The sequence below is a fragment of the Nestor notabilis genome, unplaced genomic scaffold, assembly GCF_000696875.1.
Source record: "Nestor notabilis isolate BGI_N333 unplaced genomic scaffold, ASM69687v1 scaffold12896, whole genome shotgun sequence".
Classification (NCBI taxonomy): Eukaryota; Metazoa; Chordata; class Aves; order Psittaciformes; family Psittacidae; genus Nestor; species Nestor notabilis.
Window position 1 is genome coordinate 347 of NW_009934299.1, and position 22588 is coordinate 22934.

Genomic DNA, 22588 nt, shown 5'->3' on the forward strand with positions numbered 1-22588 from the left:
CCTCCCTCAGCTGCGGACTCTCGCCTCAGCTGGCGCTTCGAGCCGCTGAAGGATGGGTGGGCAGCCTCTTAAAGCGGGGTTTTGGGGGCAGCTGCTGTCCCGCCGGGGAAGGAGGACCCGCGGCCTTCCCAGAGAGCACTCTCGCTGCTTCCCGTGTCCGCTGAAGTGCTGGATTCGGTGCAAACAGCACTTCTGGTGGTGCCCGTGGTGGATCTGTGGGGAAGGAAGCCGGGGCCGGCCCGCCGTAGTTCAGGGGATTAGCCCCTTTGTTGTTGTCGGTGGAAATTAGCCGAGAGCAGCCGAGGGATTTCCGAGCTGTGGTAGCTCAAACGGGTAAGACTTCTAAGTGCTGTAGAGGCTGCTGAGGACGCCGTGAGTTTTGCAGTTCCCGCATCTTTGCGGCACAGGCGCTGGGCACGACGTTGTTGAGGTGGCTCCGTCCGCACCTGGGAAGCGGGAATAAAAGAAAACCCGCCCTTGTGTGTACTCGGTTGGCTAACACGTAGCTAGCTTTAGTTGAAGTGCCGGTCGTAGATACTATACTAAGCCGGTATAGCACAGAGCTGTGTTACAGAACTAGAGCTGACCGCCTGTCAGACAGCTTGGTAAGAGCTGTGACTTAAGGAAATGAATCTTTGACTAATAATTCTATGGCTTTGTACCGCTTCAGGAAGCAGCTGACTATCTGGGGTGGTTTCATTGGTGCTCTGGATGCTGGATTGACTTTTCTATTAAACAGAATTAAAGCTGATACTTGAATTTGTTTCTTGTTAGGGACTGTTTACCACAAAACCATTATTGTGTAATAGTACTTGAAAATGTGTAAGGCATGAATAAGTTATTTTAGGAAAAGAACACCAGGGGAAGTGTTAGAATACAAGTGAGATCCAAAGTATTCTATTGGAAGGATGCACAGGGACATTGCCTCTGTATCCAGGTTGTTCTGTGGGATTTTGTTAGTTGCTGCTCCTACGTGTTGTTGCTTTCAATCTTTAGGGTTTCTGCATTTCACTGGTTGGCAGCAGGAAAAAAAAAAGGCGTTCTTTGTATTTTGATTACGTTTCAGAAAGAGAAGTTTGGGATCTTTGGGATGTAAGTGCTGTATAAATGATGAGATTGTGTATGAGTTCTTGATTCACTTTATGTTTGTATTTTTATGTATTTGAAAATACATTAAACATTTTTCTTGCACAGATAAACTATGTGGGTCTTAATGAATTTAAAACTAAAGTGCATCCTTTTTTTAATGTAGTTATATGTTTGTAAATCTAGAAATTAAAAAACATGAGTGTACGATAGTACTTCAAACACTAATTTAACATGTAGGGATTTAACACTAAAAATATTGCTTAAAAAGTGGTACTATAGGTTATTTCTTACATTTGCTTACTGCAGTAAGCAGTTTGTAAGAAGTTGTCACCTTAGATGATAAAAGCATGTATGTGTTGAATAGGATTGAAGTGAGGAGGACACTAGCTTATACATTTCAATATGTTTATGCCGACTTAAATCCTATTTTGCAGTGAGTTCTCTAGCAGTAGAGCTGCAACAGTTGTTGCTGTAGTACCTTACTTAAGAGTTGAAAACATCTTTATTCCTCTGCCCTAAGTACCCCCCCACCCAAAAAAAACCCACAACCAACCCAACCGAAACATCCCAAACAAAGCTCTTGATAGTGCTAATGATCAGCTAATGATTCGAATTGATTGGGCCTTTCTGAATGACTCCAAGTGATCTGTCCAATCTTCCTCTGTCTGTAGTAAGAACTCCCAACCACAACAAGTGTCATTTGAGTTCTATTTGCTGAGTTAGTAAAGTGCAAGCAGTAGAAATAAACACAAACTTCCTGTAGTGTTCAGTTATGTGTTGGCCTTGAACCGGGGTGACCATCATGATGACTTAAGTGTTTGCTCTCTATTAGTAACCGTTTTTGTGGTAAGTTGATTGAGAAGTTCAGTGCTAGTAGACAAAACTGAAGTTTGAGTCATTAAGCTAATAAAAACATTCAGATGAAGAAAATTTTGCCATAAGCAGTAATTAATAAGTTTTTTACATGGGTCACTTAAAGTTTGTGTAAAAAATTATCAATTTCAAGATGAGCATTATAAATGTGCATTTTGGAATACTATTGAAATCTTATGACTTTAAGATACTCCTTGTGATTAAGTTCATTATTTTGACAATGTAGTTAGAGTTACATTATTGAAAGCTGTCTTCTACTGTGTTACAGCAGAGTTCACATGTCCCATCTAGAGTGGGATACTGTTGTACTAATCTGGTGACCAGTTTTGTAGAGAGTTCATGATGTCTTTTAGGAAAACCTCAGTGAAATAAATCACTGAAACTGGATTTTTACTTTCTTAACTAAACTGCTGAAATGGTGTTATGCACATTGAAAATCAATTCCATTGGAACAAATGGATAGTCTGGTGGAGTCATCTGAATATAGGGAAAAGCAGTAGTAAAATATGCCTAAATGAATTGAGTTTGAAACTTGTAAGGTGGGACATTGGTTCACCTGCAAAAATAACTAAACTACACCCTTTGTATGAGGGAAAAGAAAAATGTATTTTTAAAATTGCTTTTCCTTCTAGAAACAGTGGGAGAGAAAATGATCCTGTTGAGCTCATGAAATCATTGCACTCTGCACGAGTATTTCTGGTTTGTCTTGGAAAAAGCGGATAGTGGTAGTAGCTAATGATGCTGAATTGCATAGTTAGAGCCTGTAAGAAACACCTACATGGTCACAGGATTTAAGCAGCTTTTGAGTGTAGGTCAAACTAAAGCATTGTGAACTCCAGTTCAGCTGAGAATACTGTCACATTTGTTCTCATTTATAGGTGAACAGGTTTCAACTTCGCTTATTTGGTGATGTTAGAAGGAAAAATACTAGATGTTTGATTTGCCTGTGAAAGAATGTTAGATAAGAAATACTGGTTCATTATTTATATAATTTACTTTCTAGTACTCGGGTGTATTCTTACACTTGTAAGTACCTATGGCTGCTTATTTTTTGCACAGAAAGAGAAAATTATAATTCTTGAGAGAGGACAAAATGGTTTCTGCCATGACTGTTATTTATGTATACTGAGTGTGTGGAAACATTTAAGGTATTTAACTCTCCTGATTCTGAGCATAAATAGTTGCTCTGTTTTTCCTCTGGTCCAAGAAGTGCTGATGTGTGCTTAGCTAATTCAAATCAGTAATAGAACCACTCCAATAAATGAAAGTATGTTCATCATGTTTCAGAATTAGTCCCAGGTGTAGTATTGTAGTCAGACTTAGAATTTACTTCACTGTTGTCTGAGTTGGTAGGAAGTCTGAAATACTTGAAGTGAACTTGTAAGAGTCTGCAGTTTTAAACCTGCTTCTTAATTCAAGAGCAGGTGAGCACTAGAGAAAGTTAATGGCAAGTAAATTTATTTTTATTTTTTTAACCCTAATAAATGGTTCTGTGTATGACACATGGCTGGCCTCAAAAATCAGCTAGTGAGAGAGTGTCCAACCTGTGTGGATTTTCAAAAATATGTCACAGTTGCATAGATACAAGGATGGTCAGAGTTGGGTTTGGATACAGAGAGTTTGTGGCAACCTCAGAGAGGAAAGTCACACTCCTGTGTACACTGTATAACTGCTTCCAGTGATATGTTAGGCTTCCTTTGAAGTAGCAAATGCTGGATGTATCTTCAGATACTATGCTCGGTGGGAAAGCTTTCCCTAGAGCATGTGGACAAATCAATCCCAGGCAGATCTGAGTGATAAAATCATATGCACTTGTGGAGATAAATGTTTTGAACATGACAGAATGTAAAACTACCTAAAGAGCAGCCACTAGAAATAATAATGACCAGTTGAATGGAAATAAAGGGGGCCAGTACAATGCATAGTAGTTACAAAAAGCCATGGATAATTGCTGTATGTTTCTGATCCTGTAGCTGTGAGTTCACTTGTAGCATCTATGTGAACAATTGAAATGTGAACCTTTAATCCTACAGTTTTCTTCTATTTGCATCCTTTTTAACTTGTTGTTCAGAGCATGTTGTCTACAAGAACAGCAGAACTGAGAATTGCTGTAGTCTTTTTAATCTCGTCTTTCAGTCCTTGGAGACTCTGTGGTTTGTTAAACCAATCTACTTTATCTAGGTATAACATTTAGCTCTAAATATGTTCAGATGATTTCTTCTTTAAATAAAATGTATTTCTGAGACTGTTTTGGCTTATGTTAAGTAATTGGAAAGCAGAGCTTTGTATGTGAAACAGGAAATTTTTCTGTAGGAAAAAGCTGAGGTTTGGTATCTCTCAACAATGGAGATTTTTTTTCTTTTTTAATATAAAAAGTGTTTAATAATGAATATTAATATAGTTTAAAGCTAAAGTTCATTGTCTGAAGATCTGAAGCTGCAAATACAAAAAGGATTTTACTTTTTTTTCCTCCTCTTCCAAAAGAGTAGGTTTACATGGTAAGGTCTGTAGTTGGTAGGTCTGCAGTAGAAAGCTCCCAGAATATTCACAATTAAGGCAAAGCTGAAGTTTTCCCCAAAGTTGCCAGTCAGTAGGTGCATGGGGCCCGGTAACTTCAGTGAGAAAATGTATCCCAGTAACTTGGATACAGACCCAAGGATTTGCTGTTTTAAAGTGATACAGTTTGGGATTTTCTGTCATGGTTAAAATTTCAGTTTCTTTTAACAGGACTTTCCTTTTGAATGTGTTGGTCAGTTTGTGGCATGTGGTTTTGTCAGCTGAGCCCTATTAACTCTGTGCATGTGGTTAGTCCAGTCAGATTATGAAGTGTTAAAAGCCAAAGAGATTGACAGTTGAAATGAACTGAATTTCAAAGCTTGAACTTACAGGTCTATGTGGAAGTGTTGTTCTTGACTTGGTTAAGTACAACCACCTAAGATTATATTTTTTGTAAGCTGTTTCCAATGCTGTATAGATACTTTGCCTTTGAAGAATCATTCTAAAAAGAAATAATTATTGGTGTGATGTATTTTACATCTCTTGCTGACTCTTGGATTTATTTTTATTGTGTTTTGGTTACTGTTCTTGTCTTTCAAGTTGGGTTCGAAGATTATGGACCAGACTGTGATAGCATGAGGATAACTGCGTTTTTGGATATTCCTGGACAGGACAACTTAACTCCACTGGCTCGTCTAGAAAAATATGCCTTCAGTGATAACATATTTAACAGGTAAGGGTACAACAGCTTAATGATAACCGACTCTTGACAGCATCGTGGATGTTACAGTGTCACTACTTCTGTTGTTGTTCTCCTAAGCACATGCCTAATATTATTTATGTTTCAAAAACTTTTGTATAACATTTCCATAAAAGGAGGTTTTCCGTCTTGGTTATCTGAATAAGATCTCTTGATTCCACCTTTATGTTGGGACATTGAGAAAATGGTATGTCTGAATGTTCAGAGAAGAGCCTGGTGGTCTTTATGGTGCCCATTGACATTTGATAAGTTCCCCTTGCATCCTATCTACCTGTCATTGGTAGGATATTGAAACAATTAATATGTTGTTCCCTTCACAGGCAAATTATTGCCAGAGGTCTTTTGGATGTCTTTCGAGATTTCAGTAATAATGAAGAAGACTTCCTGACTGTAATGGAAATAGTGGTCAGGCTCTCTGAAGATGCAGGTTTGAAAGTCGTTATTATTGTTATCATCATGTTGTTTTACATTAGCTGAAATACAAATGGCAATAACTTTTGCTCTTTTGAAAGAAGAAACTAAATCATTTCACAGCAGTATCTGCCCATGAAAATTGAGATTATTTGTTTTTTTCTCTCTGTTTTTGAGGTATTTGCTTGGTAGGTATGTAAATGAAGGCTCTTAGTTGGTATAGGGCCCAAAGTAATATTTTTCAAGGAATTAATTACACCTGCATGTGTGGTGTATGTGGCACAGAATAGTTGTGTGTTTTAATACTTCATGTGAATACATTCATGGTGATTAGGTTTTCTGGCTAATGTTCTTGTTTTTTCTGATTTATTTGGGATCCCAAGTATCTGGATTGTGATGTATGTATGGCTGCTCTATTTTACTCAGTTTTCCTTTAAGAACAGGCAGTCTTAATGGTGATATTTCTGTTTTGAGAATTTTATTTTCCTCTGTTGTGAAAACATTAGACAAAAAGAAGCTACATTTTTTTGTAAGATACTTGATCTTAACCTCACATTTACCGATGTTGTTTTGACTTTCATTTTATTTCTAGAACCAACTGTACGTACAGAGCTGATGGAACAAATACCTCCTATTGCCATTTTTCTGCAAGAAAATCGACCAAAATTCCCGACAGCATTTTTTGAATACCTTATGCCCATAGTAGTGAGATACCTCACAGATGTTAACAATCAGGTAGGAAAAACAGACCACATGAGTTGAATCATTGGAAAAAATGTGTGGTTCAGTGAATTTAAGGCATGAGGAAGAGATAATAGAAAATTCCATGTTGATTGGTACCCAGCTTTTATGTAGTGCTTTCTGTATTGGTTTCAGCACACTCTGCTGGAGAGGCCTGAGGGGTTGTTTTATACTTTCCTTCGCAGATAATGGGAAGCTTGCAGGGTTTGCCTAGCAACATACTGATGCAGTCTGTTACAAGAGGCATGACTTAAAAGTCCTGTCTTCTACTTTGTCTTTTTTAGCTTCTCCTCAGAATTTGATGAAATGTCGTCTAATGATTATGTTAAACTTTAGTATTTATTACTAAATCCTTATGAAGTTAAAACTGAGAGCTTTTTCTGTTTGTGGTTTATTCTGTTAACTTGTATCTGCGTGTTCATTGAAAACCATGCATTTTGTGGTTCTTGCATCTGTGTTTTCATAGTGATGTACTTTCGTTTGTTCATGTTAATAGGTTAGAAAGGCAGGTCAAGAAGCGCTGCTTATACTGCTAGAACAAGATCTTGTTGCTCAGAGTGACATTGAAAATAAGGTGTGTCCAATTCTGTTGGACCTGTCTGCTCCTGACAGTGATGATGAGTACAAGGTGGAAGCTGTGAATGTAAGTAAATTTGGAAGAAATCTTACATCTTTGCTTTTTTCATTTTTGGTCACATTTGTTCTTTATCTTTTAGCAGTGCTACTATGAAACTCTTAGAATATACCAACTGCGTGAGATACTTATGAGCATAAAGCCCAGAAAATAAAAATTGTACTTGCAGTCTTAGTGTCCTGAGAGCTTTATATGAATCATTGAACTTAAACTTTTTATACCATTCCTAATTTGGTTTGTTTTATTCTTTCCCTCTTCATTAGTTGTTGTGTTGGGAATTGAGAGCCTCCTGCTGTGATACAGTATAACCTGAAGTATGCTAAGCTGTTAAGCCTTGAATATGTAGGTTTCTTAGTCATTTATAGTGCTGAGCACTAAATAGCTTTAAAATGCAGTTGGTTCTTGGCAGCCTTGTTTAAATTCTTAAGATTATCTTCTACAACAGTTTCTTTACATTTAAAACATTGTTGTGAAAATTGGTAGAGCAAAAGTGTAAGTGATGACCTGATCTTAATTCGTAGGCATTTGAAAAAAAACAAGCCCTGTTCACTTTCAAGAAATCACTTGACTCCACAGAAAAGTGCTGGAGTGTAATTACATGTCATCATGGGTATCTGACACTTGACCTGTAAAGCAGTTTTACCAGCTGCATTTTCCTGTTCCTTATTTGGGAGTTGGGTATTGCTTAGGCAATTTTCCAGGGTGACATCTGAGCACCAGATACATTTTAAAAGCTTGAAGATTTGTAGGAGAGTCCTTAAATGGTGTCTTCCTTAGTTCTTCTTTGGCATTCTATTACAAAGGCAAATGCTTCTAGGAAGAAAGCTTATTTTTGTGGAGGTAGAAAGACTAAATATGAATACTGTTAATTTGACAACACTTCTGTAAGTGTTAAACTTCTGGTGCTACAGACAGAGCAGCTGAGTAGAAAGGTGCATGGGAGCTCCTTCCTTTTTACTTTTGCAAATCTAAGAATGGCAGCAAGTTATCCCAGAAAGTGAGAGCTGAAAGGAAGCATGCAATTCAAAGCACGTGATTTTTCACGTCAGAAACATGGTTTGTAATGGTAGTTGAAATTGACAGTTCCTCAGAGAAAGCTGAGTTAATGAGCGTGTTACTAACTTTAGTTATGATGCGATGGTAACTCCTAAAATTTCTGAGGATCATTCCTGTAAGGAGTGCATTAGCTCACATATATAACTAGTTTGTCATACACTCCACTTTCTTCCCTGTTGCGTGGCAAATTTGTGTTTTATTGTGTTGTGCAAGCCTATAAAGAGCTGTGACTGTACTTGTTTAAGTATCTTAATAGTCCTGATAAAGCCAAGGAGCTTATTTGCATGGTTAAGCTTGAGATATTTCTAATATGCTTAAAGCTTATGATTTTGGGTACTGGCTAGTGCAATGGAACTTTTGTCTTCTCTGCACAAAATACCACTGTCTGCCACATTGTAAAACAGCTTGAAAATGTATTTATTGAAAGTATTTAACTTGATAAAAAAGACAATGAATTACGTGCAGAAATATGATGTTCATCAGGCACAGAATAATTATAAATAAAAGCTACAGTTGTGCTTCACATCAAACAGGTGTATGACAGTACAAATAATGTGTAGCAGTTAAACATACTTGATGGTAGTTGCTGCCTTGGAGGTAATTTGTAGGAGGAATATTTGCCTGTGCTTACAAGCTTTATACATTTCTTTCTTTTCCTTACACATATTCCTGTCTTGATTTCTAGATAATCTGTAAAATGGCTTCTATGTTGAGCAGAACAACAGTTGAGCACATGCTGCTCCCTCGTTTCTGTGAGCTGTGCAGTGATGGGAAATTGTTTCAAGTCCGAAAGGTGGGTGTGTTTTCAACCCTAAACCACTTGAAAATGAATTTGTATGTTGCTGTTCCAATAGCTTCCTGAATAATTCAGCCATAACTTTAGCTGATGAACTTTGACAGCATCTGGAAGAGCAGTTTTGTTGACATGGTTATAGTTTCTGTTGTCTAGTAAAGAAATGGGTAACTGTCCTTGGTGAATAGCTTTGGTGTAGCAGTTGAACTGATCTTGTACATTTAATAGTTTTGCACAACCTTTTCTTTTTCTTTTTTTTTTTTTTTTAAGCAACCATGCATGTTTATAGGATGCAAACAAGTTACCTGATCTCCACTATCTTATTGCTAAACCAGAAATTCAAAAGTAATAGATATTTGAGATATCCTTCCTTAAAATAAATAATCTGTATTATTAAAAGAAGAAATCCTCAAGGTGTAAGTTTTACTTTAACTCATGGTCAAGTACAAAAGGAAACTTGTAGCATAAGAAGTCTTAAAATACTTAGTAGACTTAAGGGTCATTCAGAGCTTCAGCTTGGTCCTTAACATAAGCTGCACTGGCTGGAATTTGAGCTGCATTATGGCCTTCCAAAGAAGAATGAATAAATCCTATATTAACACAGCCCAGTCTTAATTGATTTCAGATTTTGCACCATGTTTTTCCAGCATGAGGGGACATCCCTTTTGCCTTAATTATAGCATTTGTAATGTGCTGTAAATGGCACAAACTGGAGACCTTGATTAATCTTTGCTTCAGCAAAGTAGTTAAGCCAGTCTCAGCCATAGCAAAGATAGTTCTGTCAGTACACATAAGTCCTGACCTTTGTATCATATTCAGTCTGCTTTGGTTTTGACAGCTGCTGTTCACAGTAATGTAAACTTTCCAGTAGGCTTATTGTCCCTTTTAGTGATTACTGAATTAGGTGATGCTCTTCATGCAGAAGCCTTCATTACTATTGATTTCAAGGGCATGTGGCTTATGGAAGCTTGCTGTAATGAGTCTTTGTTCAGGATGAGTTAATATTACAGGCTGTAGTTACATGGCTGAAATTTGAATAGTCAAATATGTGCAGTTGTTACATGGGATAAATAATTCATGGTGAAGTTGATAATAAAACTAATGCACTTGAAAGAGACAGAATGTTATTAATGAGGTTTTTTTACTTCCTAGATTTGTGCAGCTAATTTTGGTGACATTTGTAATGCAGTTGGGCAAGAAGCCACAGAAAGACTGCTGGTATGTAAAAATCAAATCAATTGGTGGGACTTGTATTTCTCAGTTCAAAAGGTTTGATAATGAGTTCTTTTATTATTTTCTCTCTAAATTAATCAGTGTACATGCAATTTTTTTTAATTGATTTGGTTAAAGCTTTAGTTGCAATTATATTGCAAAATTGGGAATGACTAGAAATGCCATGAACTAGATGATCAGTCAAGTTACAGTTTCAGGAAAAATAGGCCATTAATAATTCTTTCTATTCTTCCCTAGTGCATGTAGTTATACATAAAATCCTCATGAAGTAAGTGGCAGACAGATAGTTTTTCTATTTTCTGCAATTAATTGATATTTTAACCTGTCCCTATTTCTTCTATTTTCCACTTATTTTCTCTTGAGTAGTCATTGTCTACAGTTTCCGAACAAATAACTTGATAGCAAGTTGCTGCAGCTTATTTAGCTTTTAATTATTGGTTTTGCTTATTTTTGGCAGATTCCCAAGTTCTTTGAACTCTGTTCTGATAGTGTTTGGGGAATGAGAAAAGCTTGTGCTGAATGCTTTATGGCAGTGTCCTACACTACATCCCCAGAAGTTCGCAGAAGCAAACTATCCCCACTGTTTATAAGTCTTATTAGTGACACTTGCAGATGGGTAAGTCACTTGCTTCATAGTTGATGCATCTTCCTACACAGATCGTACACAAATAATGGGCAAGTCAGAAGTGTGCTGTAAAAGTTCTCTAAATTTGCTGAGATGAGAGTCTAATCTACCGAAATCTAATCTCTTCTAATAAGATAGCATCTTATTTTTCCTCTCACTATTTAAAATCTCGATAAACACTCTTCTGAGAATATGTTGCTTGTGTTAAACATCTTAGTTGAAGTAGACAGTGATGTCCTTCAAATTTATCAACCCGTAAAATGTTTTTATGATTGTAGATACATGCTTAATATTCTAACACTCTTTGCTTAGGTGTCACTTACTTGGTATTGGTTATTTTTGGTATTAAATGAAGCTGTTGCAGTAGGAACCTCCAAGTGTCCTCCAAGGAGCTTGTTTAGTAAGAACCAATTGGTTCTTACTAAAAAGTGGAACCAAATTTTATTTACAACATTAACTCTGTGGGAGTTGCATGAATCCTGACTTTTCTTATACTATCACAGGTTCGTCAGGCTGCTTTTCAGTCTCTTGGCCCATTTATTTCTACCTTTGCAAGCCCTTCAAGTGCTGGTCTTTACATCCAAGAAGGTGGAACGCCGAGTATCCAACAGTCAATGCAAGATGTGAATTCCAATTCTTGTCACCCAAGCAACAATAAAACCTTAATGTCCTCCAGTACAAATGTTACACTGCCCAGGTAAAATCATGGGAAGGAAAGATATGGTGTAATGGAAAAGAAAAAGATAATTCTTTTCGTTGCTTTTAGTGGTTAAAAATCTCAATTTGAGAACGTAGTTCCAGAAAAGGTGTGAATCGTGAGGACACGTTTGTGTCTATTTGAGTGTAGCCATTTCATTGAAAAACTCACTTTGGCTTCACTGGATGTTAAAGGGAAAACTGGTGAAGTAAAGCACAGTTGTAACGAATTTTGTCTTTTTGCAGGGAAAATAAACTGGGTACTTGATGCTGGTTTTTGTGAAGTATTTCACTGAAAACTGTTGTTAGAGTATTTTCAGTTTTGTTTGGATATAACTCTCTCTATCTGTTACCAGTTCAGAACAGCCAATGGAAATCAAACCAGAATCATCGACTGAAGAGACTTCAGCTGAAGTTCATGCAAAGCTCTCTATTGAGAACCTAAATAAAGATACACAGAAGGAATGTTCATATTGTTGTACCAGTCCTGGAGAAGATGCATCTCGATTGTCTCAGGGTGACAGAGTTGCTGCTGGTGTCATAGAAGTCACTAAGGACAGCAGTTTTCCTGGAATGAACTCAAGGCTACAGTCTGCTGAGGATGTATTTAATACTTTTCTATACTGGCGCCCTCCTCTGCCTGATATAAGTCAGGATCTGGAGTTGCTTCAGTTCAAGACTGAAAAGCATAAAGACAGCTGTTCAGTGCCATGTAATAACTGTGTTGCTAGTAGTGAAATAAAAAAAGTTCTAGAAAGCTTACAAGAGCACATAGATGATCCAGATGTTCAAGGTGAGACTCTTAACAGCAAAATCATAGTTCCACTGAGCAGGTTTACTTGTGGCCGTTACAAAGCCTTTGACTGCATTTTAATTGGCTTGGTATTCATAAGGTGATCAGACTTCCTTCAGTGGTAAATTACAGCAGAAAGTTAGGCAACAGCTGCCTTTCACAAGACCTGAATTCCTTTTAGAACAGCTGGGGAAGTGTTCCTGTCTCCCATTCACATGAGAAATAAATTGGATCTAACTACAAAAGGGAAAAGAGCTTGTTGAAATTTGTTGAAACGGTAACCAAGTACTGTGGTTTTAGGGACAGAGCTACCTGTTACCAGCTGAATTCACCTAATATTCTTCATCTTTAAAGTATGCTCCAGTATTTCCCTCTTAAGACTGTACTTGGCATAGGCTTGTGCAGATGTAGCTACCTCAGGGTTTCTCCATCCTGAACTCTTGCTAACTTCATGTTCCTAGCAGCAGTGTAGCATGACGTGTAAATACAGTTTGTCCTAATATTGGTGTTAGTGGTAAACCTGACCTTTTGTTTTCTATTTACTTCTGCAAAATGATTCACTGATTCCCTCCTCTGCATAAAGTTTTTCTCTCAGAAATGTTTAAATGCATATTGATGCCTTTTCCAAGCAGTAGAGTCAATTAAAGAATAGAACAGAAGAATTTCTATTAAAGTTTGACAGTATGAAGAATGGCAGGTGAGCCAGTATGCTGTGATGCTTCATTACAGGGGATTACTGGACATATGTTTCAGTAGTAAAAATCAGTAGAATGGTTCTGCTGGAAATATTAGTATCTCCAAATCATTTATCTTCATTTGTGTTGGTTCTGTGGAAGAGCAGTGTGCCTCTTTCTAAGAGCAAATGTTTGCTAATACACCATTTCTAGATTAACTAATTACAAGTTTAATGCTTTTAAGTGCAGAAGAGAGTAAATAGTCTTCCTTTGCTTTTTACAGCTCAGGTCCAAGTGTTGTCTGCTGCTCTCAGAGCTGCTCAGTTTGATTCTGTTGGTGACTATGAGACCAAAAAAATGAAAGAAAGCAGTGGCAAACTCCAGAACAAAACTATTTCAGATGAAACCACCGTTTCAGATGCTACCTGCAGCCAGGTGGAGGAGGATACTCTTTCATCCCCTGCTTCCCAGGATAACATCAGTGATGGGTCTACTGCCTGTGTACTGAAAAGCACAGTAAGTACACGTTGTGTTCCGTGTCCGAAATGAATTCTTACCTGCTTTAGCACTGTGACTGTTCATGTAGCCCCTAGCAGTGATGGGTCTACTGCCTGTGTACTGAAAAGCACAGTAAGTACACGTTGTGTTCCGTGTCCGAAATGAATTCTTACCTGCTTTAGCACTGTGACTGTTCATGTAGCCCCTAGCATAATCGACCTGCTTCTGATCTAAAGCCTTTGAACATAACTAGTTCAGAAATGTCATATGCTACTTTAATTAAAAAAGAAAAGCTATCAAGGGTTATTTTTGTTTGCACACAGATTACTTAAAGAGTTAAATTTTTGCAGTAGTTTTGTAGGTAGTTTTGTTTGGGTTTGTTTTTTTTTTTTTTTTCCAGATGAAATGTAGCAAATATTCATTACAGGAAGAGGTGAGACTCTAAAATTAGTCTTTTATAGCCAGAGAAGAGGCTGAATCGGGTAGTGACACATACACAGTTCCTGCTTACTACTTCTTGATTATAATGTACAGATAGGAGTAAAAAGAATTGTCTGCACAGTATTTAATGTTGCTGGAGCTAATAATGAAAAATAAGGAAAAGCTCTTCTTGTCTAGAAACAAAAATGTAAAATGGTGTGTGAACTTTTTGAACTTTTGTATGTTTTAGAAGTTAAATCTTTGAATGCCTTTGAAGTTTCATGTTGATATTTGGAGAGAGGTATTATGCTGCGTAACTTCATAGGCTTGGGAGTTTCCAGCAGTATCAAAACCAAGTAAAGCTTCTTTCATGACACTGACTGACTTGGAGCAACTGCTAAAATGTCTTAATAAAATGTAAATTCATGCCAAGAAAAAATAAATAGTTAAGAATATAATAAAAGTAACCTAAATCTGTATGAATTTTGGGTTTGTTGTGTTAAATTACATGGGGTTTTTCAGAAGTAAATCTAACTACTGTTCCCCTTGCTGCTGCTATGGTCCTAATAGTGTTTCCCTTAGTGTACAACTCTGTCTTCTTGTACTTGTATAAACACACTGAATAAGGCTTTGCCTGTAAAAGGCTGTTCTGTATCTGAATTGCATTGTTCTGTAGTGTGGTGCTTTGAAATATCCTAACCCACTTTAAGTCTAATTTCACTAGTTAGTGTGTCTTTTTACAGGACTCAGAGGAACAACACAGAGGAACCAGTGTATTTTTAAAGAAGGAGCAAGAAAATAATTCGCCACTGGATGAAGACAAGTCAAAATTACAGGTGATTAAAATAGCAACTGCTTTGTTGGAGTACTGGATACAGTTCATTTTATGCTTAATACAGTGATATCTTTTGCAATTGATTGGTTGCAGAATGTGAAGGAATGCTTTGGACACTTCAGCAAAATCCTGTTTTAAACTGGAAAGCAAGAAAAATTCTGTTGCCTTTTTGGTGCACAGAGGCAATCTGCAGCCAAAGTGGGCAGTGACTGTACTATTTTGTCACTAGATTTACTGTTTATCTTCAGCAAAGAAGACATTTTCAGTTTGGCTTGATTCAAATATTAATAAAGTAATAATTACCGTTCATTGCTGACTGCTCTATCCTAATGAGGACAAATAAGGTAAAGCTGGCCCACAAAAGGAGGGTGGGTCTTGCCACTGTGTTTTGCTGCCAGCTGGTTGGTAGCAAGAGAATGCACAACAGGTGCATTTTCTTTCTGTTGTTAAAGTGTGTGTTGCTGTCTTTCTCTATAGGATATCATACCTCAGCCTTTATTAGACCAGTACTTGTCAATGACTGACCCAGCTCGAGCCCAGACTGTTGATACTGAAATAGCCAAACACTGTGCATATAGTCTTCCTGGGGTGGCCTTGACACTGGGCAGGCAGAACTGGCACTGCCTGAAAGATACGTATGAGACACTGGCCTCGGATGTACAGGTAAAAAAATAATGATAAATCAGAAACCTGTGTGGCTTTTTTGTTCAGTTTGTTATATATGTAAGGGTTTAAATGCACTTAAAATGTGAAATTCAAGTTTTAAGTCAGACTTCATAAATACAATTTTCTCCTGCTGTGTAACTAGCCCTGTTTCTTCTGCTCTCTCAATGCTCACACAGGTTTAATTCAAAAGCTTGTTTATTTTAGTTCTGATGCCTGATCTACTTCACTTCTTACGCTGTTTGCAGTGGAAGGTACGTCGGACGCTAGCTTTCTCCATCCATGAACTAGCAGTTATCCTGGGGGATCAGCTAACAGCTGCTGACCTGGTGCCAATTTTCAATGGTTTCTTGAAAGATCTGGATGAAGTGCGTATTGGTGTCCTTAAACATCTGTATGACTTCCTGAAGGTAGGAAAGTGTAATTTAATTTCTCAAGATGAATTTTTTTCTGGCTGTTATATTAAGAGAGTGTTTTTAATGAGATGTGCAAGTACCAATATCTAGTTTAGTTTTGTACCTACTGCCATTGCGTGTGCGTGTCTATGGTGCTTTTTTTTATGGTTTCTCATGTCCCTTCTGTCTTGTATCCCAAAACAATATCAAGACTGAAAAGACTTTATAAATGTGCTTGTAAATGTTCCTAGTTGTTACTAATTCCTGTGAAGGAATTAGTATTTTGTGCAGCCCAGCTGTAAAGTTGGAGAATAATTTGTGTTTGGGGCTGGGAGAGAACAGATCTTGGTGAGTTGCTGCATAACACACACACATCCTTAGTGCTTGGTGCTTGGGTTTATGCCCAGAGATGGTGCTTTTCTGGGTATCCTTGCAGAAGTCATGACTCTTCTGGATGTTAGTTTTGTGTGTCCGGGCACTCAGCTGATTGTGCATGGTTTTCAGTAAGCTTCTTGTCAGTGATAGCTTGCTTTCAAGTAGGAAAATGCACATAGGTATGAATAGTGTAATGTAGCAGAGAACTGCAAGTATGGAATTTTACTAGTTTTATACTAGTAATGTTTTTCTTTTAGTTACTTCATGCAGACAAAAGGAGAGAGTATCTTTATCAACTTCAAGAATTTGTGGTGACTGATAACAGCAGGAACTGGAGGTTTCGTTACGAGCTGGCAGAGTATGTAATTTGGTTAACTTCTGATTTTTAATCTGTATTACTAATCTGGAAATAGGTAATTACATTCAGGTATTAGCACATTGTTATAATTAAGATAAAGCACATTGTTATAATTAAGATAAAAGTTTACAACCCTTCTTTATTAAGGAACTGAACTTCAAAGCCATGATCTGTTGGTTTTTTTTGTTACTGTTTGAGGGGTTTTTGGCAAGTTGTGTGGCAGTCAGGTGTGACAAACTGAAATGTCTGCAATTATACTAAAATGGAGAGCTGGTTCACTTACAGCTTATGAAATATGACAATCCAGCAGATACTATTCAGTGAGGTTTCAGATTTTATTTAGTTCTAGACTGTTTTGTAACAGTAAGTGAAACCTTATATAGAAAGTCATTCTTACATGTATGAAAGAAAAAAATAGTGTTCTTTAAAAATAGTTTATTGATTTGGTGTTTCCACACGACTGTGTATAATGGAGATAAAGTAATATCCCACAGTTCTTTATCTACAAGCCCTGTTGATATCTGAAGCACTCAAAGAATGTTCATAGGCATAGTTTGCAGGCAAAATCTGACCTTCATCTTTATCTCATTTCTTTGTTTGGGCTACTGAGGTTTTATCCTCGCTTCATAGTTTGGCACAACAAACTACATCTCACTGTGGTGGTGCAGGAGTGTTGTACGGCAGTTCCCTGACATCTAGTGGAGAGCTGTTGCTTTGTAGTTGGTTTGTGCAGGCTGCTGGTAACATACTGGCAGTGGTGTGGCTAGAACGAATTCTGTGCCGTTCAAAGATATAAACTATTTCCTGAACTGTAGATTTCTACACCAGAGTAAACCTTTCACTTTTACTTTGCAAGAATATTGGTCTGAAGTTGCAAAGAAACTTCTCATTGTATTGTTTGTAGCTTTTTGTTATTATTTGGGATAATTTTGATACATCGGTGCACCTGGTTTGGGTAAAAGTTTCTTGTGGACTCCTTGAGGGATTAAAGCATGTACCTCTTCCATAGGTGTGGGCACCTTTCAGAAAGTAAAGAGAAGAACAAACTGTTTGAGTTCTTTGTAGTAACTGTGGCATTTTTGAGGCTCCAAATGATTCTTCCCAGTGTTTAAGAGGTGGTGTAGTCAGAACAGGTTGGTGTTGCACTTGCTGGAGTTAACCACTTTCTTTGTGTTCCAGGCAGCTGATCCTGATACTGGAGCTCTATAACGCCAGTGATGTCTATGACTACTTAAGGCATATTGCATTAACTCTCTGCTCTGATAAAGTTTCAGAAGTCCGGTGGATCTCCTTCAAACTGGTAGGGACTTAATTCACTTCCTGACAGGAGATGAGGAAAATGATCCTTGAGAGGGATACTTGAAATCACTGTTTTCTTTCAGACAACTAGGGCAAATAGAGATATATTTTAATAAACATGGTAAACAGGATGGGAAAAAGTGAAAACTTTCCAAAGTGTTTTGAATTGTCAGGCTTGCACAGATATTAAAATCTTCCTTTGCTTATTGCATTTGAATTATTATTATGTTTTGCAACTGGATGAAAACCAGGATATAAAACACTTGGGAGATTCTCCCCAGTTCTGGAGAAAAAAGAAATTGCTGACCTTCCCTCAAAGTTAATTTAATTTGTCATGAGCTTCATAATAATGGCATCATCCCATAGATATCCTGAATGAGGAGAAAGATGCCTTCAATATCTTTTTTTTTTTCTTTCTTTCTTCATGGTGCCGTAGAAAGGGGCATTATTTTAATGATTGTTTTAAGTTTAGTATTTTTTGTTTCACTTGAACAAACAGCTTTTTTTAAAAGCTTATACTTTGTTTTCTCCAGAATAAGCACAGTATTTCATAAAATCCTGCGAGTGCAGCTGATTATACTCCATCCCTCTGTAGGATGAAATAATGCTTTTTTATTAACCTTTTAAGGGCTACAACTAAAGTTTCATCTCTATTTTTTTTTATTTCCCCCTTCCCTTTGCTTCCCAGGTTGTAGCAATACTACAGAAGTTCTATGCAAACAAAGCAAATGCACTGGGATTAAATTTCATTAATGAACTTGTGGTGCGGTTTCGCCACTGCTCCAAGTGGGTTGGAAGACAAGCTTTTGCCTTCATTTGTCAGGTTGGAATGTTCTCTGTGTTTCTATGTATATATCTAATTTGGAGCCAGTTTAGGGTTTTTCAGCAGTGTGGACAAAACTGAAACTTGGGCTTACAATTTCTGCTGTCATTCTTTCGGGTTCTGTGACTCTGGATTTACAGAAAATGGTGGCAGAGTTGGTCTGGTCTCAGTACTAGCGTGTGGTTCTCCAGTTCGGAAGCTGTGGTCCTTGCTTTGATTTGTGCCCCCAGCTGAGATAGCTGATTTTTCTACTTTCTGTTATCTCAGTAGCAAAGTCAAGAATTAAGTCCTAAATAAAGATGTGTTTTGTAATACTTTGACATGCTGGGATAAAGGTTTACAAGTGCTCTTCAAACTACCCATGAGCGTTGGGTGCCAGAACTATTTCCCTCCTTATTGCCACTTACCTGCCTCCAAACCAAAAATGCTTACTTTGGGAGCAATGAGGAGTAAGGGCTGAATGTTGAAAGGGTGATACAGTAAGAGAACTGTATTTCCTGTAATATAGCTGAGAGAAAATCAGCTGCTCTTGTTGGGTCATCTTCAGGTGAACTTCAGAACAGTAAGACATGTTTTTGTAACAGTATTTCAAAGGTTGTACTTGCTTCACCAACATAGGGTGTATATGTTTAATAGGCAGGCCAGCATAGGTAGGAATGGCAAATAGTGTATTACTAACATAAATCTTGCTTGCTTCTGTTCTGTGTTTATCTTGTAGGCTGTAGTAGAAGAAGAATGTATGCCTGTCGACCAGTTTGTTGAACACTTACTCCCTAGTCTGTTAAGTCTTGCTTCAGATCCTGTGCCAAACGTAAGGGTTCTGCTGGCCAAGGCTCTAAGGCAGACGTTATTGGAGAAAGGTGTGGTCATCAATGTTCTTTCAAAGGGCTAACATCTAACAAATACTGGCTTTCCTGCCACTGCAGTTCTTTATCAGTTGGTTTAAAAGGCTGTTTGGTTTGGTTATTACTGAAAATGGAATTATATATTGTAAGCTGGGATACTGCATTTAAATTTAGTTTTAGGAATGTGTGCTATGGTTTTTCTGTGTTAGAATACTTGTTTATCATCCTTAAACGGCCAGAAATTGGCATCAATAATCTGAGAGAGCTGGGTTTTCATCCTCTAGAGGGCAGTTACGGCCTTGTTTAGAGCCAGAAGCACTGCAGTTACTGGTGAGGGTTGGGTTGGAGGGTATCCAGCATGTGTTTGGCAAATATGCTTTTCTTAAATATCACAGTAGATTATTTTGATGTATTTCAGACCTTTATGTCAATGCAGTAATTGCATTTGGGGTACTTTAGGTGGAGTGTTACACCTTTTTCTGAAATGGTTTGCTTTGTCATTTTAGTCTTAAGCTAACAGTTGTACTAGGAGATAATGTAATTTTGTGCTGCTACAATTTCCTGTACCACAGTTCTTTAAAAACAACAAAAAAATCACTTGATCTCAGATTATTCGAAGGAACATGCACAGAGATCTCCTGTTTTCTAGAATAAAGTACGGAGTGTTTTGTAGCGCGTTGTACAGTGGCAGCTTCCTGAGCTTGCTTTTACTTGTTGATACGTTTTTGATTTAGGTCTCAGCAAAAAGAATTTCTCTTAGAAATGTTTAAGTAACTAATAAGGTGAGTAAGCAGCAGCATATTTCTCTGTCGCCTCACTTAGCTTCCTGTGGTTTTTCTAGGGAGTCTATACATTGGATAAGCTACCCTACATGTTTTTGGCATCCTCTGGGGTTCTTATGCCCTAGGGTTTATTCTTCTGGCTTTGATTAAAATCCTTTCTTCTCTCCTTCTAGCTTATTTTAAAAGTGTTGGCAATCCTCATCTGGAAGCAGCAGAAGAGACCATTTTAGCCCTGCAGTCTGACAGAGATCAAGATGTGTCCTTCTTTGCCACCATAAAACTAAAACAGGGTAGCATGGACAATACTACCATTGACAAACAAAACTAATGTGGTGTTCTGCAGTAAATGCTGGACATAACAATGGTTATTTACCTTATGTTCACAGTTAGTATGAATAATGTGGACAAATAAGAAGGTGGTTGTTACCTACTTGAGCTGGAAAGGTTGTATTAGAACTGTTAGGGTCTTCATTTCATGACTAAATTTCATCTATGGCTGTGTGTTTGTCTCATGCATGAGTACTTCCTTTTGGTTTTTGTTTCTTTGTAAATGTGGGTGATAACTGATCTCACCTGCAGTTGATTATTTTATGTGAAGTTCTACACCATACTCAGTGTTTCAGTGTAATTGAAATTCATATTTCATTAACAAAACATTTCCAGTAGTAGAGCAACCTACTATAAGCTTAAAATGGTTTCAGAACCTGAAAGCTGGGTTTATAGCAAACCTCCATGAAGATACTCCTTCCTCACTTTCATTGTAGTTTTTGTATTGTTTCAAATATTGCATTTTAACTGAAAAAATGTATATATGTGAATAGTCTTGAATTTTATGAAAAAACAACGAAGAACTTAATTCTGTATCTGTGGAAAAGAGCTCCAAAATCATTTCATTTTATTCTGCTAGAATTAAGGCATGGTTCACTTTTATTTAATGCGATACTTTTCAAAGCACAGAAAGCTCAAGATTCTTTGTATATTGTGACTTCTCTATTAATTTGTGATTTCTGAGCTATACCCTTACAGGTGTTAACATGTGTTTTCCTGACTGCTGGCTCTCCTAGTGGTAGGTAGACTGTACATTTCCCAAACCGAAAGTTACTCATCCTGCCCTGTCAAAACCCGGCTCATCTAAGGGATTCCGTACATGTGCTGTATCTGTAGAAGGGTATTACAGAATTTTACAGGATTAAATTGTTTGTTTTACATACACCTCATCTGGAAAAAAAAAACAAAACCACCTTTTATCTGGTTCAGTGTTCAAATGCCAAACTGGCCACTACTGTATTCCTAAGAAAAAAAAGGACCTCTAAACTGTGGGGAAAAAAAAAAGCCCAGCTAACAAATGTTCAGGGGAAGGTGGTGATACAGTTTGCTCTATACCTTGTTGATTGTACGGCAAGGTTTGGGGCAAATGACAAATGAAGGTTTCAGAGATCTGTAATCTTAAGTAGGACTTTTCCTGTGTGTTTAAACAGGTGCTTTGGCAGGAAGAATACACAGGTAGAACTTTAAAGTTCTGTTAATGAAATTGGATAGCTTCTGACCAGTTGGAAAATTATAGAACTGATACTTTTTGGTGGATCCTGGTTTGTCCCAAATCTGCAGATAATGTGGGACCTGAAAAAAAACAAGTCTTATTTTCTTAGATTGTGGATTGGAACTTTTGTCCTGTTCAAAAATGCTTAAATACTAAAGAATGGTTTAATGTAATAACAGTTACTTTCTCTCTGTGAACATGATACCTTATAGACAGTCCTGTGTAAGTATTTCCCTAAATTTCGCTATTATATTAGTAAGCAGTTCACATGGGTGAAGGTTTTTACATAAATTACTGTTTTCCTTTTTGTTCTGTTTTAAATCTGGCTTGTCTGCCACTACAGCAAATGGGTTTCTCAGCTGGGCTCTGTATTTTTGGAGGGCTCAGTTTTGTGTAAGTTTAACTAGTCTTGTATTATAATATGTACAGTATTTGTAACAAATTGTTTTCTTGTGAGATCACAAAATGCTTTTGGAAGTTGCAGGCAGAAGTATATCACTGCTGGGATAGCAATAGTGTAAACTGCAACATTCTACATTTAATTTTTTACAGGTTTTTTATAATTTAAAGCAAATGCTTCTTCAGTACAGACTTTTTATGATTACAGTTTCTTAACAAGAAGACCTCTCGAGTTAATTTTTTTTTTCCTAGTTCTAATATCTTTTTTCTAATGCTGGCATTATACTGGTATTTTCTAACCGTTCAACTTTTCTAAGGCCTTTCTGACAAGGTTTTACTTCTGTTTTTTATTATCAGTTCATTAAATTTCTCAGCACTGAACCAATCTTTTTAAGTGTGTGTATATGTAAGTATGTTTGAAATGTACTGTATATAAATTAAATCCTTTGAACATTAACCCAACCCAGATTTCTATTTGTCAG

General features: G+C 37.2%; 1 protein-coding gene across 1 annotated transcript in view; it reads left to right on the top strand.

Annotated features, from left to right (window-relative positions):
* Positions 1–20618, top strand: part of LOC104407872 (serine/threonine-protein phosphatase 4 regulatory subunit 1-like) — a 20877-nt gene extending 259 nt beyond the window's left edge. Inside the window, exons 2-19 of the mRNA XM_010017263.1 lie at positions 5059–5191; positions 5539–5645; positions 6222–6364; positions 6867–7013; positions 8746–8853; positions 10006–10071; positions 10544–10702; positions 11215–11408; positions 11764–12200; positions 13158–13390; positions 14536–14628; positions 15105–15290; positions 15539–15700; positions 16318–16418; positions 17598–17718; positions 18406–18540; positions 19259–19400; positions 20341–20618. Of these exons, the coding sequence (XP_010015565.1) occupies positions 5094–5191; positions 5539–5645; positions 6222–6364; positions 6867–7013; positions 8746–8853; positions 10006–10071; positions 10544–10702; positions 11215–11408; positions 11764–12200; positions 13158–13390; positions 14536–14628; positions 15105–15290; positions 15539–15700; positions 16318–16418; positions 17598–17718; positions 18406–18540; positions 19259–19400; positions 20341–20495 (2787 nt within the window). The 5' untranslated portion in view covers positions 5059–5093 and the 3' untranslated portion in view covers positions 20496–20618. The remainder of the gene's footprint in view (positions 1–5058; positions 5192–5538; positions 5646–6221; positions 6365–6866; positions 7014–8745; positions 8854–10005; positions 10072–10543; positions 10703–11214; positions 11409–11763; positions 12201–13157; positions 13391–14535; positions 14629–15104; positions 15291–15538; positions 15701–16317; positions 16419–17597; positions 17719–18405; positions 18541–19258; positions 19401–20340) is intronic.
* The last annotated feature ends 1970 nt before the right edge of the window (positions 20619–22588 follow it).